The following is a 16712-nucleotide window of genomic DNA, read 5'->3' on the forward strand; positions in this document are numbered from 1 at the left end:
ATTGATTAGTTATAATATTAAGGTTCTACACTCAGAGAAGGATATGTTAACAGTTAACATATCCTGTTTAATGTTAAGGTTGCTTATAAATAATTAAATCGTCACTCAATTTTTTTTTTTTTTTGCTCATTTTTCAAATGAAATAAATATCTATACTCTCAATTTTTTTCAATTTTTTCTGACGTCGTTTTTTTGAGATAATTAATGCCAAAGTTGACAACTTTTATACGCGAGGATAGGACTATAAGTTGATATACCGTACATTTTTGTTTTTAACGAGTTCTTTTTTCACTAAAAAATTTTCAAATTACTATCAAATTGTAGTGCTCGACAAGACGAATACGATAAAAGAATTTGAATTTTTTCTGACGTTGATTTTTAAAGATATTTAATGTTAAATTTTGAAATTTTCGTCTTTCTCGCAACGAAAGGACATGAGAGAATTGCGATCCGGCAACACTGCTCTCTTCTCCTTGTTTACTTTTCACTTGCCGAGCGGGATGTTATACACCAACGTGACATACACAATGATGCACTATAGTAGTGGTAGTATATAAAAAAATACAGTGTCTCACGATTTCCATTTTGCTTGCTGGAATAGTGTTGGTGCCTATCTGTTTACACACACACTACGATTTTAAAGGCAAAAGCGTAACAAAATTTTTAAAGAGGGGCCACAAAATAAACGTAGTGGTATACGAGTCCTCCAAGCCTAAATAATAGTACGACTATGTCCCTTGTAAGCAACCTTAACATATGCCATGTTTAAATGGGTGGTGGCTGATAAGTTTACATCAAAGATATATATATATTAACATTAAACATACGTAACTTAATAATTAATATGCGTATGTTAACTATTAAGATATCTGTAATTGACACAATTTGAAGGTCAGGTTGATAGTTGAAGACATTTACGTATGTAAATATGAAAATTTAATGTAAATTTAAGAATGAATTTACAAAAAAACTAAATTTAAATAAATTTATGACAACACGAGTACATATTATATTACAATTTATTAGAATAGTATCACAATATAATGTCAAAAAAAAAAGATTACAAGAAGTAGACTAGCGCATCAAAATATTTGGCCGCGTAAAGATACGTATGTTAACAGTATTAAGATATCTATGTTTATTGTTAATATATATATCTTAACATTAAACTTTTGTATGTTTAATGTAAACATATTGGTATGTTAACTGTTAACATATCCTTCTCTGAGTGTATGTAAATGAAATTCTAATTTAAAAACTTAACACAGAATATAATTTTATATAAATATTTATTTATTGAACAACTAGTCAGCTGAACAATTCTATTACTATTTTATGTATACTTTTTCTTTTTCTTTTTAATTTTTTTCTGTCCAGATTGTTTAAATTTTCTTTTTTTTACATATAAAAATCATTACGGATACTTTCATCGATCATTTTCAATAAAGTGATTACTTCTGCAAGAACAATAAAGTAGTTCTCTAAAAATCTCTTACTTCTGAACAACGAAAAAATACCTTTTTTATTGAATGAGAATTCTTGTTCATACTCTATAATTTCTATTTGATCATATTTAATACTCTGAATATAAGTAATCGACAAAAATTTTTTTTTATAATATTAATAAGCAATTCATATGGAATTTTTCTCTTTGACTGTTTATCAATTTTTAGTGTCAGTATTATTCTTATCCTGTTTTCTTTTGTATGATCTTTTCATTATATATTACTTTTATGTATATATATATTCTCGATATTCAAGAAAGATTCAAGTATAGGACAATATGTAAGTATTTAGTATCTCAACCGGCTAAATTTTTATCTCTGAATATGAAAATGAACATGAAATGAAAAATACAGAAACTTAGAAAAAATAAAGAAGTTCCCCCGCCGGGAATCGAACCCAGGTCTTTTGCTTACTAGGCAAACGTCTCGATTTTTGGACTACAGGGCTACTTAATTTTTCTAAGTTAATACCGACGTCTTTCTATTCGTCGTTTCATTTTTTTCAGGCAGAAAAAAAATAAAAAATCAACGGGAAAATTAAGATAAATTGTAGAAGCTTTCTAAAAAGATATCTGGAGAAGGATATGAATAAAACAGCATCATTATTTTTTTTATAAAGATTTATGTCAAACAATTTGTGAAAAATAAGATAAATAATTTATGATTTAATAGCAAATTATCAAATTATAATATTGAATTCAATTTAAGTTTCATGTTGTATATAAATGTTTTTTTTTTTTAATTGTTTATATTTATTTATTTTATCTTGCTGTCGTTGTATTTCTGAATATTGACGTCGAATTTTTTTTTAAGTCTTCTGATTTGCTGATGAAGACGATACACGTGTGTTTGTTTTTGTTGTTGTTGTTGTTGTTGTTGTTGTTGTTGTTGTTGTTGTTGTTGTTGTTGTTGTTGTTGTTGTTGTTGATTGTGTGACTGACAAATTATTTCAACATCAGAATCAATATCGAAAATGTCATATAAATCATCATGTTGTTGTTGTTGTTGATCGTATGTCTCGTAAATGATTTGAACATCGGAATCAATATTGAAAGGGTCATATAAATAATCTTGTTGTTGCTGTTGCTGTTGTTGTTGCTGTTGTTGTTCTTCAACTATTATGCTGGAATAAAAGAAAACACTATAAAATTTATATCTTCAAATGTCGAGATTATTGTATTAAAATATCAATTACCAATTGAGAAATATCTCTTTTCATATATATTTATGAAATACTGAGTTTTTTCAGTTGCTCTTTTATCTTCAGGATTTTTGTCGGGATGATATCTTTTAATATTTTCCCGATATATCAACTTTAGATGACTTAAGCTTCCAATATTATTGAATATTGAGTCAATTCCAGCCTCGTAATCTGACATGTTATAGCCTGAAAAATATGAATAAAATTAATACAAATTATAATGGAAATAAATTTGATTTTAATTTAGTAGCTATCTCCTCAAGATTTGAATAAAAAAAAAAACAAAACGAACTATTTGATGTTAAAAAAATTTAATGTCAAACATTGATCGATTTTTTCAACATCTTTTTTATGAGCGAATTAACCACAAACACATGATGGTGCATCATCGCCGCCGCTGCCACCACTACCACCCTGTATTTGTTCTATTATGATTGCTGTTGTTTATATATGATCAATATTGTTGTTGTTATTTTGATTTCCACTTGGTACATCATTTATTTATTTATTATTTACTCCTGTTGTTGTTGTTTCATTGAATGATTCAATATTTAATCATCTGTTCCATTTTTTTGTCCTTAACAAATTCATTCAAGATCTTGAATTTATTTCGATTATGACAAGCACGATCATAACAAGCACAAGCACTTGAATAACCACTATCTTGTGTATTATTTGTTTATTGGACAGATTCATTTCAAATACTCATTATTTGATTTAAAATATTATTACAACTACCAGTACAAGCCTCATGAAAATTACCAGACATTGGTATAGCACCTGGTCGTATTTTAAATTTTACTGATTTAGGATTACCAGTACATTTATCAGATGTTTTTGATAATATTTCAGTGTCATTAATTGTTTCTTCAAATCCTATACAATCTAAAATACGATCTTTACTATCTTTACTATATTATCTACATATATTTTATCCACATTTATTATATACCTACATTTTATCCACATATATTATTTATTGTTGTTTGGTATTGTGATTATGATGTTGCTGTTGTATTATATCAAGCACTTAAATAACTACTATCTTGTGTATTAATTGTTTATTTAACAGATTTATTTTAGATACTTATTATTTGTTCAAAAATATTATTATAACCACCAGTACAAGTCTCATCAAAATTATCAGACATTGGTATAGCACCTGGTCGTATTTTAATTTTTACTGATTTAGGATTACCAGTACATTTGTCACATTTTTCTGATAATATTTCAATGTCATTAATCGTTTCTTGAAATCCTATACAATCTAAAATACCATCTTTACTATCTTTACGTTCACGTGGTACCACATTTCATCCACATATCATTTATTGTTGTTATTGGTATTGTGAGTATGATGTTGCTGTCGTATTATATCAAGCACTTGAATAACCACTATCTTGGGTTTTATTTGTTTATTTGACAAATTCATTTTCGATACTCATTATTTGATTAAAAATATTATTACAACTACCAGTACAAGTCTCATGAAAATTACCAGACATTGGTATAGGATCTAGTCGTATTTTAAATTTTACTGATTTAGGATTACCAGTACATTCATCACATGTTTCTAATAATATTTCAATGTCATTAATTGTCTCTTGAAATCCTATACAATCTAAATTACCATCTTTGCTATCTTTACGTTCACGTGGTACCACATTTCATCCACATATTATTTATTGTTGTTTGGTATTGTGATTATGATGTTGCTGTCGTATTATATCAAGCACTTGAATAACCATTATCTTGTGTATTATTTGTTTATTTAACAGAATAATTTTAAACACACATTATTTCATTAAAAATAATATAATAAATTATATATTGTATATAATAAAAGTTTTAACCTTAATATTCACCTTTGTCTCTTAAATTTTTCATGAAACTAAAATTTTGAAACAAATTTTTTCGTATCGTTGTCAAGGGAATAAATAAATAAAACAAAATAAAAAATAATTTAAAATTGCTTACCTTCATACCGTTACTTTCGTTGCATCCATCTTTTGTTTTTTTTTATTTACTGCCCATTCTAAAGAAGTTTCACTTCAAAAATTTACATGTATTTTATTTATAAAGTAAATGAATATCCCAAGGAAAAGCAATAGCTCAGAAAAAGATGTAGCTAAGGAATTAAGGTTGCCAAAAAATCATGTTTTGAGCAACATTCATTTCTTTAAACATAATTTTTTGGCAAGATTAGTTTCTTAGATACATCTCTTTCTTAGCTACTGATCTTCCTTGGGATCTTTATTTGTTATATAAATAAAATACATGAGCAACTTAGGTACTGCTTTTCCTTGGACATTTTTATTGTTAAAAAATAAATTCACATGTATTTTATTTAAGAAATAAATTTACATGTATTTCATTGATAAAATAAATAAAAATCCCAAGGAGAAGCAGTAGCTAAGGAAAAGATGTAGCTAAGGAATTAAGGTAGTACCTCAGCGAGAATCGGAATAGAAAGTTTTGTTCACAGCTTAGTGATAATTGAAACAAAAAGTCTATATTGTAAATTAAAGTTTTTGCCTAATACTGTACCAATCCCAGCCAATCACAGCCAAGACCGTTTGAATATATACTTGTGTGGGTGCAAATGTATGATGATTGTGTAGTGACAGCTGTCGAATTTGACTTCAATAAACGTTTAAAAATATTAAAAATAAATTCGTTAAAATAATTAATGTGTTTAAAAATATTAGGAAAATTTGATTTAAAAAAATTTCAATTTATTTTCATAGATAAGTTTATTTTTGTCAGGATGTATGTATGAATGTGTGTGATATATATGATAGGTGTAAAGCTGCGCGCGACGCATATTGCCACTCAGCCTCACGTTCATGTCAAATATTAATAAATTTTGCAAACTTCAATTAACAATATCTCTGATTATAGAAAGTTCAAGCATTTAATTTTTTTTTCAAAATTTTCTAAATTATATTAATTTTGACATATTTATTTTTTTTAAATTTGTAAGTACCGTTTTTTTGCTAGAACTAAAAATATAAAAAAATAAAAAAAAATCCTATACCTGCAATGTTAAACCACGTAAAAAGTTCACCTGTTTAGACTCAATTATCTCTAATACTAGATTGTTCATGATTACAAAATTAAGATCATTAGATGCAGGGGAATTTCAAGATTTATATATCCAAAAATTAGGAAAATTGTAAGAAAACTAATCGATGGAGGTACTCCCTTAAGGTCACTGAAAAATTATGTTTCGAGCAACATTCATTTCTTAAAACATAATTTTTTGGCAACATCAGTTTCTTAGCTATTGCTTTTTCTCGGAATTTCGATTTATTTTATAAGAAAAATACATGAGCAACATTATTTCCTTGAAACATAATTTTTTGGCAACCTCAATTCCTTACCTTACATTCTTTCCTTAGATACATTTGCCATAATTAATTAATGGAAAAGTTACCGACAAATGGGTCTAAGGAAAGAATGTTGCCAATTGAATTAATTCGCAGTCTCGATTATTTTTACAGCCATTTGTCACAATAATTTTTCTTCAATAGAAAATAATGCTATCAAGATATTCTAGACTGCAAATTAATTTATTTGCCAACATTCTTTTCTTAGAAACATTTGCCATAGTTAATTAATCAAATAGCTATTGGCAAATGTTTCTAAGAAAGAAATGTTGCCGAATAAATTATTTTGGAGTCCAGATTTTTTCACAGCATTATTTTCCATTGAAAAGAAACATTGTGTCAGATAGCTGTAGAAATAATTTAGTCTACGAATTATTTTATTTAGCAACATTCTTTTATTAGAAACATTTGCCGATAGCCATTTAATTAATCAATTATGACAAATGTTTCTCAGGACAGAATGGTGCTAAATAAATTAATTTGCAGTCTAGATTATCTTGACGGCTTTATCATCTATTTGAAAAAAAGTTATTGTGTCAAATGGCTGTAAAAATAATCTAGACTGCAAATTAATTTATTTAGAAACATTTTTCCCCGAGAACCATTTGCCAATAGCTTTTTTTATTAATTAATTATGGGAAATGTATCTAAGGAAAGAATGTTTCCAAATCAATGAATACGTAGCTTAGATTACCTTTACAGCCGTTTGACCCAATAATTTCTCTTTAAACTAGAAAATAATGTTGTGAAAATAATCTATTCTACGAATTAATTTAAATAATATCTGCAAAGAATAAAAAATGATAAAGATAAAATTATAATAACAACTTAGACTGAAGAAAATCTTGACTAGTATATGTATTAAAACATTAAATAAGAGTTTAAATTATACATGGTAGAGAGGTTAGGTCGACATGATTCACATATTTACTGGATTCAGAAAGCTGTCGAGCTTCAGACCATTCATCGGTAATTGACTCGGTCATTATTACTGAGATATTTTGTCACTGAATCTTTCGACAAAAGACTTTCGACACCGAATTGAGAGGTGCTTAATTTATTCATTTTTCATTGTTTTGAATTGTTGAAACATCATGATAAGCTTTATTTATAATAGATTTGTATTTCTTAAATAAAAATATTAACAAAAATTATAAAAAACGTGTAAATATTGAAAAAAAAATCTTTTTTTTGGTCAATAATTTTCAAATCTATTGTTAATAACAATGGCATCAAAAAAAACAGAATTAAACAGTATATAAAAGCATTAAAAGATCAAACGATAGCAAAAACAACTTTTTTCAATTTTATATCACTATATGAGCATTGACTCTATCTCGACACCGTTTTGATCGCGTTTCGACAGCATTTCGACCGCTTTTCGACAGACTTGATTGATTTTTCATTGTTTTAAAATGTTTAAACATCATAATATAACTTTATTAATGATAGATTTGTATTTTTTAATAAAAATATTAATAAAAAATATAAAAAACTTCTGAAAATTGGAAAAAAAAAATTTTTGGTCGAAATGCTGTCGAAACGCAATCAAAACGGTGTCGAGACAGCGTCAATGCTCATATAGTGATATAAAATTGAAAAAAACTTTTCTTTGCAATTGTTTGATCTTTCAATGCTGTCATATACAGTTTGAGTTTGTTTTTTTTATGCGATTGTTTTTAACAATAGACTCAAAAATTAACAAAAAAAAAATTTTTTTTTTCAATTTATACAAGTTTCTTATATTTTTTATTAATATTTTCATTAAAAAAATACAAATCTATCATAAATAAAGCTCAATATGATGTTGTAACAATTTAAAACAATGAAAAATAAATAAATTAAGCGGCTCTCAATTCGGTGCCGAAAGTCTGTTGATTCAGTGACAAAATATCTCGGTAATAATGACCGAGTCAATTACCGAAACCTGAGGCTCGACAGCTTTCTGAATGAATCATGTCAACCTAACCTCTCTACTATGTATGATTTAAACTCTTAATTAATATTTTAATACATATACTAGTCAAGAGTTTCTTCAGTTTAAGTTGTTGTGATTATATTCTTACATGACTTTTCTATTTTTCCAAGTCATATCGATTATTCGGCGCTCGTGAATCACGTTTCATATATGCTGTCAAATAGCTGTCAAATCGCTGTCGACTGAGTGCTACATTGGAGAGTCAAATCCCGATCGAATAGGTGTCGACGGATTCGCTAGGGGAGGCACACGACCTAGACCGAGTCTTACCGATAACACCCGAAAAGCCCTACGTATGATCTTTTCAATTTTAAAACTGTTGAGACAATTATTATTATATTCATTTCGCATATGTGTACTTACTTCTGGCCCCTCATGATTTTTGATAATAATTCATCAGCTGAAACTGATAATAATAAATTGGTACTGATCAATGTTAAAATTACAAATGAGTTCATTGCACAAGAAAATAATTCATCCGCTGAAAATGATACATCGGTACTTAGTAATATTGAAATTACAAATGAATACGAAATACCCTTAAATAGTTGTCATTAATCTGCAAATAATCAAGTAAATGTAAACTTAAAAGATGACAACAGTTCAATAACAAGTGATGTTAAGATTAATGGAAATGAATCAATAATAAATAAAACTCAATATACATATATATTAGGATAAGATAATTCCAATCCAAGAAATAAGTATTGCATAAAATTTAATTGCAAGTAATGTTGATAAAAATAAAATAGTTGTCACAACTATATATCTGATGATAATTCAACTTTGATATCATGATGCATCACCTAGTAATTCGATACAGAATTTAGAAGTCATTCCACTAAAAACAAAAGGACTTCCACAAGGTTTATCAATATTAAACCAATTGGTCTTTCTTATGCACATAAATTGCCTTTGCACATAAATTCTCTTTCATAAACTTTCTATGCACATAAATTCTCAAAAAAAAAAAAATTAGGTTGTAAAATGAGACAATTTTTACAATAGATTACATTGGAAGAACATATAGTAGAAAATATTTCAAATCGTGAATATGTTATAACAATCAATGATATAAATTACTTGAAAGACAATGTTTCTGATGCAATTGCTAGTAAAAGTGTCAGTAACTACTTACTGAAAAAATTACATCAATTTTTTAATCCAGATGCTTTTCAATATCTTGAAAATATTATTTAAATTAAACGTGCGATTGGCCCTTGGACTTGTTTAATTCCGTATTTTAACTTTGCAAGATATGCAATGACAGTGGAAGGAAATATTTAACAAAGGGAAATTTAAAAAACTACGGGTACACGGAGAGAAATCCGCAGCATATATTACCGTAGTGGTATCGTAAAAATCATAGCTGACGTCATTAAAGCGACTAATTTCCACTTATTATAATTATTATTACTTTATTTCATCTAAGTTTTTTACTGTAGTCTACCGGAATTTTTGGAAGTCTTGAGTTAATGGTATACTTTACGCCAGAAATTACTGAAGTGTACAGCAGGTTTTTCCGCCAGATGACACGAATATTGTAACATGACATTTCTGCCAGTTATCTTCTCGGACCGTTTGTTACCGTCATTTTACCTAAAAATTGTCCATTTTAACAAACCAAACTAAAATCCAATAAATCCAATATAATAATAATAATAATTTGTATCCAAAAACGTAATAATTAAAATCAGGGGTTTTCAAATCACCTTAAAACCGGAAAAAGACCTAACACAATCTCGCGCTCAGAACACATTCATACCTGGACAATAATATAATCAAACAATGAATAAAACAACCGAAACAAGCAATCTAGAGGAAAGTCGCAGGGTCGCTCAGTGTGTGGGTTTTGGTAGAAGGGCCGGATAAAGCTGTTTTAATAATTAAATTCTGAAAATAATAATTAATAAACACCCCAAAAATAATAACAAAAGAAACACAATTAATTCATTTACTTTATATTTATTTAACAAACAAACTCAAATAGCCAACGTAACTCAAATACAAAATAACTAATCCAATAATATCTCAAAAATCCTAATCTAAAGGGGACCGCGTCCAACAAAATATTAATTATTTAATAATTAAGAAGCTAAATCTAATAATCAAAAGTATCAAAAGTATCATAATCAACTCAAGGATCCGCCTTGAGTTGGTCATAAAATCAAAGTTAAACAAAAGGTAGCACATGGTGGTTGATCCACCATGTCCAACATACAGAAAAATAACCTCAAACTCACCGTCGCCAGACGACTGGTTAAAACAAAGGTCCAGTCAGTCTGACGTCTCAAAGACAAGAGAGCGAGTTTTCACTCACTAATTATTTTACTCAATTTTACAAATCGAAAAGGGGGGATTTGCCCTACTCTAATGTGACTTGATGTTGATGATGTCGCTAGTTGAAGAGTCGAACCATTGTCTATGTGGCTTAGCCTTTAAGGCAACGAGAATCGTTACAATATTTATTGGAAATCAAGTGTGTTCCTAACCTCTTCTAGAAAAGTTTATTGTTTTTATTTTATTCATGAATCTAAATAAAAATGCGGTGAAACACATGAAAATTATAAAATGGTTCATTTTTTAAAAATGAATAAACACGTTACATTTTTATTTTGATGTTTAAACAATAAGGTTTTATTTAATTTCTTGTGTAATTTTTTTGTTTTGTTTTGATTAAAATTACTGTAGTGTAGTAGGAAATTCTAGTCGATCCTGGTGGCCTCCCTACGCAACTTCTCAATTTCCAGTAGACTACAGTAAAATTTGTTTGATACTCTACAGCATTGTTTGCTGCGGATTTCTCTCCGTGTAAAACCTTACAAAATAGTAAGTTAACCCGAGTTAACAATCGCAGTCTTCCAAGGTCTTCCAAGTCCTAAAACGCGCTTTATTGAACTTAAACTGTCTTCCAAATCTTAAAACGCGCTTTATTAGTGTTCCGAAATCTTTCACATAAAATTAGTAAATTACAATTTTTTTTGATAATTTTCAAAGCTGCGTTAACGCTTGATTTGAAAGACTTCGGAAGCCTCCAGGTTTTCTAAAATTTTTTAATATCACAGCGGGATTCATTTTCGGGTCCACCCTCAAATTAAAATAAAATAAAATAAATTTTAAAGAAAAACGACTTCGAAAGCCTGCGATCTTGAAATTAAAGACTTGTAAATTTATTTTAACAAAAATTAAGGAACTTAGAAAAATTTCAAACTACCCGATATAAAGTTATCAAGTTTCTTATTAATTTATATCTAAAAACAACTATATCTCGTAAATTCGTATTAAGATATTGCTCTTATCACCTAATTCATTTTATTACATAATTTTTTAAAATTTATATATCTTTTGGAAAAAAAAATAATTAAGTTCTTCTAATTTCAATAGATCTAGTATTAGATACTACTTTGAATATATCATTCAAGTAATTACAATATAAAATTGATTCAAATAACAAAAAATAGACCTCAAAAGTTCATAATGTAAATAATCTCTATCAATATCAATTAAACAACTGGCTGAAAGGTTAGCCTATCTGACTTTCACACCGGAGACCTACGATCGTTCCTTCGTAGATTTTTTTTTTTTGCTTTTTTTACGGCTAAAAATAAAAAAAAAATAAAAAAACGGAAGACTTCGGAAGCCTACGGTCTTGAAATGGAAGACTTCCTCTGAAAGACCTCAGGCTTACGAAGTCTTCAAATGGAAGACTTCGTGAGCCTGAGGTCTTTAATTGGAAGTCTTCCGAAGTCTTTCTAGTTAGGCAAATAAAGACTGTTTTAAGACTTCGACATTTTTAAGACTGAGATTTTTTAGCTCGGGATTGGTAAATTACTCCCGTATTTCTTATCTCTCGGTAACTTACGCCTGTATATTTACGTTAATTGTACGGGTCATCCATATAATGTGCCAATACCGACATCGACATTGTTGTGCAGCACGGCAAAATTTGCCTTGAAACTGGACAATATTTATTGAGCAGCCGAACAAATATTATTGAGCAACACAACAAATATTATTGGATGGTAAAAATTGTTGTGCAGCTAAATTAAATTTGTTCAACGATACAATAAAATTTGTTGCAGCACAACAAATTTCGTTAAACGATACAACAATTTTTGTTGCAGCACAACAAAAAGTGACAGGATAGAATTTCGCCTCAAGTTTGTTGTGCTGTCACAACAATTTTTGTTGTTTTTTGTTCTCAGTGTACCTATTCTCTGGAATTTTGTTACATGAATCTTGAAATTCTCATCCATCCAATGATTTTAACTTTACAATTATGTCTCATCTCGTTTTAGAGATAATTGATTCTAAACACAGTAACTTTTTAAGGGATTTAACATTTCATGCATGAGGACTTTTTTTTATTTTTTTATATTTTTGGTCATAACAAAAAAACAGTTTTTTCCAATTTGATCAAAAAATGATATGTTAAAAATTTTTAGTAACGAATTCGTTCTATTGAAAATTGAAAATTTTCAAAACTCCGGCGAAAGCCTGTGTGGTTTATCTCGATTATTCGAAATTCGTTACAGTTTAATTTTTTTTACAATTTTAAATTATATGTATAATTGAATTTTTTTTTTTTTTGCCCTGACGTGCGCTGTCAAATTATGTACACAAATCAAAATACAGATAATACAAATTTGAGGTTATACTTCATGGAGGTATCAATATCAATGATTCTATTAGATTTGTTCAAGAAATAAATCAATACAAATATTAAAAAAATAAATCGTTCAATTTACTTTTTTTTTAACTAAACAAATTTTTTTTTCAAATCATTTTGTTTAATACTTTTATTTATAAAAATTGTTCCGTATAGCAATTTTTTTTTTTTTTTTTTAATAACGTGATAATTTAATTAACTATTTTATCGATCAAGCAAATTATAACTTTTACGCATGCGCGCATCCCTTTTTTGTCAAAAAACAGTGTTGAAATTTAAATTGTTAGTTGTTTTATACTTTCAATAACTTATGAACAAATAAACATAAAAAAATTTTGTAAAGCCCAAAAAATTCCTGATTAAATTTCTGAGAGCCACACCCTCTCCTAAAAAATCGTTGAGAGCAATCCTTCATGGATATTTTTTTATTAGAACATACCAGACACTACTTATTATTATAAACAATTGTTGATAACTAATTAACGCGAGTTCGGAGCGTTTTTTATCAAGACAGTGTGGCTCTCGGTATTTAAAAGGCCAAAAATTTGAGATCAAATGGAAGTATATAAGTTAATTTTTTAAAAAGCTATGGGAGGTATAAAAAAACGCAAATTTTGTTTTTTTGTTAATTAACAAATTTCTAACAATAGCAAAAAAAAAACTACCTCTCAATTATATAGATTTTGCAATTTTAAATGTCTAGGCAAAAAATCGCATCCACGATTTGTTTTTATAGTTTTCTTAATATTCTCTGTTCATAATTTTTGGAAATTCTTCTTTTGTTGATAACCAGAGCCGGGAAGTTCGTCTGTTATTTCAGCTTGCCGTAAATACCATGGCAACATGGTAAAATATAGTTAAAAAAAAAGACGATCTGAACCTCGTACATGGAAAAAATGGCCTCAAAAATGGCCTTATTTTTTGGCCTCTTAAAATGGCCTTATATTTTTGGCCTTTAAGAATGGCCTTAAAATGGCCAAAAGAGGCCAAAAACATAAGGCCATTTTTTAAAGCCATTTTTAAGAGGCCAAAAAAAAAGGCCATTTTTTGAGGCCATTTTTTCCATGTACGAGGTTCAGATCGTCTTTTTTTTAAACTATATTTCACCATGTTGCCTTCTGTTCCTCTTCTGGCATAACTAATAATTATAATAATTTATATCATATACCGAATTATAGCATTTTTCACAACCTTCAATTTGGTTCTAATACGAACTTTCTAACTATATTATTTTAGGAGATATGACCATTTTAATAAATTCATATAGTGAATTCAATACTATAGGTTTCGCCTACGTAAAATTGATATTTGAAACCAGTTGCTTACATAATTTGTATATCCATTTGACCTATTTTTTTTTTGCAATAAACTTTTTATGAATTTAAAACAATATAATTCAACATTAAATCAACAACTGATGAGAAGTATTTGATGCGTATGATTGTTAACTTACCGCTCGTAATAAACTTGAGAGTTGTCAATGTTTCCACCAGTTTTTGGTATTAGTTTTGCAGATATCATTGATCGATGTGCTGGAAAGACAAATGAAACTTCAATTTTTCTAATTTCAACTCAAGAATACAATTACAGTAATATTAACATTAAGTGAAAAATCATCTATGAATTTGAATAAATAAATAAATAAATAAATAATTAAATAAATAAATAAATAAATAAATGAATAAATAAATAAATAAATAAATGAATAAATAAATATATAAAGTTACAATCAAACTTGTTACTTATATACAAAAAAAAAAAAAGAAGAAAATCTTTTTCTAAAGAAACGCACATGTACGACATCGACAAGGATCGTGCTTGTCGAGATAATGACTGAGTGTGTCCCAGCCTCCGCCTACACGAACCATAACATGACTCCTTAATATCCGCACAAAAATTAAAACCTTCGTATCACCAATTCGATATTTGCCTTCTGAAACACGTATCATTGGAAACTGACTTGGACAAGTACAATTTTCAACCAAGTCACGAACCTATAAGAACAAATGGTTTGTAATTTATTTACTCAAGTAAAAAAATAGTGATGACATTAGTGATCAAGTAAAAATTTTAATGAGAAAAAAAAAATTTTAAAATAGCATAACTACCATATCATCAAGACTCTTCAGATCATTCGTTACGATTTGTGGTTGAGGTCCATAAATCAAGCATGGTTTATATTCGGGCCTTTCTTCATATTCATCATCACTATCATCATTTCCATCATGAACATCACCAATTATTATTTTGTTATCAGCAGCGATTTCTCGATCGATTTGTCGCTCCATTTGCACCAGCATTGGTGCAAGCATCCCAAATTTAGCACCACGTCTAGCAACTTCAAGTAAACATAATATAACATGTCTTTCGTTTTTTCGCATTATCAAATCGTCACTTTCAAATAATAAACAATCAATAATTCCAAGACTATTGCGACACCAACTTATAAAATTTGATACATTATCACGTGAAAAAAATGTACCCGCTTTTGCGTTTGGCAAAAAAGCAACATCATTCAGCTCACTTATTGGCATTGCTAAAGATGATGTTATTGAACGTGTCATCATTTTTCTAGCTTGCCTACGAGCCACATATTCTGCTGCTGCTTTTCTAACGTTATTTGCATGCTATAAAAAATCATTTTAATTATCTTTCATTAAATAGGTTAGTAGGCAGACTTGAAATTGCAACTAGAACAATTTTCACTCAAAAATAGTAATTGTGTTTTGGATGTATTGTAAAGTCACATTTACCTTACAAAGAACAACTCCGGTGTCAAGTTTGTCCATGAAATTTTCGAGTGTCAGTCTGAGCTCTGGATAAAGTGCGTTGAGCCATTCAGCAAGATCTTCTTTCATAGCAATTGAATATTCTTCAGATGATTTGAAGGGCCTGTAAGGCCTCGCTTCAAGTAGCACAGCCATTGAATTTGTAAGTAATTTTCTCACTTTTTCTGAAATCAAAACATGATTATATAATTATTTCAGAATTGAATTTATGAACTTTTTATAAATTTTTTAATTTTAAATTGATAAACACTGCAAGATATAAATAGAAAATTATACAAGAGAAAAAAAAGAACGAATCACAAACTACGGATTATAGTTGAAAGTAAATAGAATTTCAAACTATACGATTTTTGATTTTTCGATCCTATATAAAAGCTAGAATAATTATCTATTTTTTCAATAGTTTCTTCGAATTATTGTATGTACCTTTTTCTAAATAATTAATGTCAAAGTTGACAACTTTAACACGCAGCCCTTAATAATTTTCATTCATTAATAGTTTTTCCAAATTTTTGTATGTAACTTTTTCTAGATAATTGATGTCAAAGTTGACAACTTTAAGACGCCGTATAAAAATCAAATGAATGAACAGATAACTTTTAGGCAATAATTTATTAAGAACAACAATAATAATAATAATAATATTTTTACATAAACTTCTTTTGACAAAACTAAAAAAATGATGAAGCAGTTGCTGAAGCAACTGTGCCTGCCATGCAGAGGGAATTTTAATCCCCCCGAAACCCGCGGCCCCCTGCTGTGATCCGCGGTTGATTTCGCGGAATCCGCGGATATCGCCACAGGGGGTCCGCGAATTAATTTAATTAGGTCAAATCTCCCCGGGGATCCTCGAATTAATTTAATTGGGTCAAATCTCCCCGGGGGTCCTCGAATTAATTTAATTGGGTCAAATCTCCCCGGGGGTCCTCGAATTAATTAATTAGGTCAATTCATTAATTAATTAGGTCAAATCTCCCCGGGGGTCCTCGAATTAATTAATTAGGTCAATTAATTAATTAATTAGGTCAAATCGCCATGGGGGGTCTGATTTTTCATAAGACGCCATATTGGATTTTTTAAATGTCATCTTTGGTTTTTGAAAGACGCCATCTTGTGTAATTATTATTATTAATGAAAAAAAATATTTTCCCTAACCGGGATTTGAACTCGGACCTTTCACA

At 28.6% G+C, this 16712-nt stretch overlaps 1 protein-coding gene across 2 annotated transcripts in view; it reads right to left on the reverse strand.

Annotated features, from left to right (window-relative positions):
* LOC122852027 (GAS2-like protein pickled eggs) overlaps nucleotides 1-16712 on the reverse strand; it is a 102471-nt gene that overhangs the window by 43090 nt on the left and 42669 nt on the right. For both annotated transcript variants that reach the window (XM_044151581.1, XM_044151580.1), the window contains exons 2-5: nucleotides 15496-15695; nucleotides 14851-15369; nucleotides 14535-14736; nucleotides 14196-14274 (exon numbers count right to left, since the gene is read on the reverse strand). In XM_044151581.1, the coding sequence (XP_044007516.1) occupies nucleotides 14196-14274; nucleotides 14535-14736; nucleotides 14851-15369; nucleotides 15496-15666 (971 nt within the window). In that variant the 5' untranslated portion in view covers nucleotides 15667-15695. The remainder of the gene's footprint in view (nucleotides 1-14195; nucleotides 14275-14534; nucleotides 14737-14850; nucleotides 15370-15495; nucleotides 15696-16712) is intronic.

Source organism: Aphidius gifuensis, linkage group LG3 (assembly GCF_014905175.1).
Source record: "Aphidius gifuensis isolate YNYX2018 linkage group LG3, ASM1490517v1, whole genome shotgun sequence".
NCBI lineage: Eukaryota > Metazoa > Arthropoda > Insecta > Hymenoptera > Braconidae > Aphidius > Aphidius gifuensis.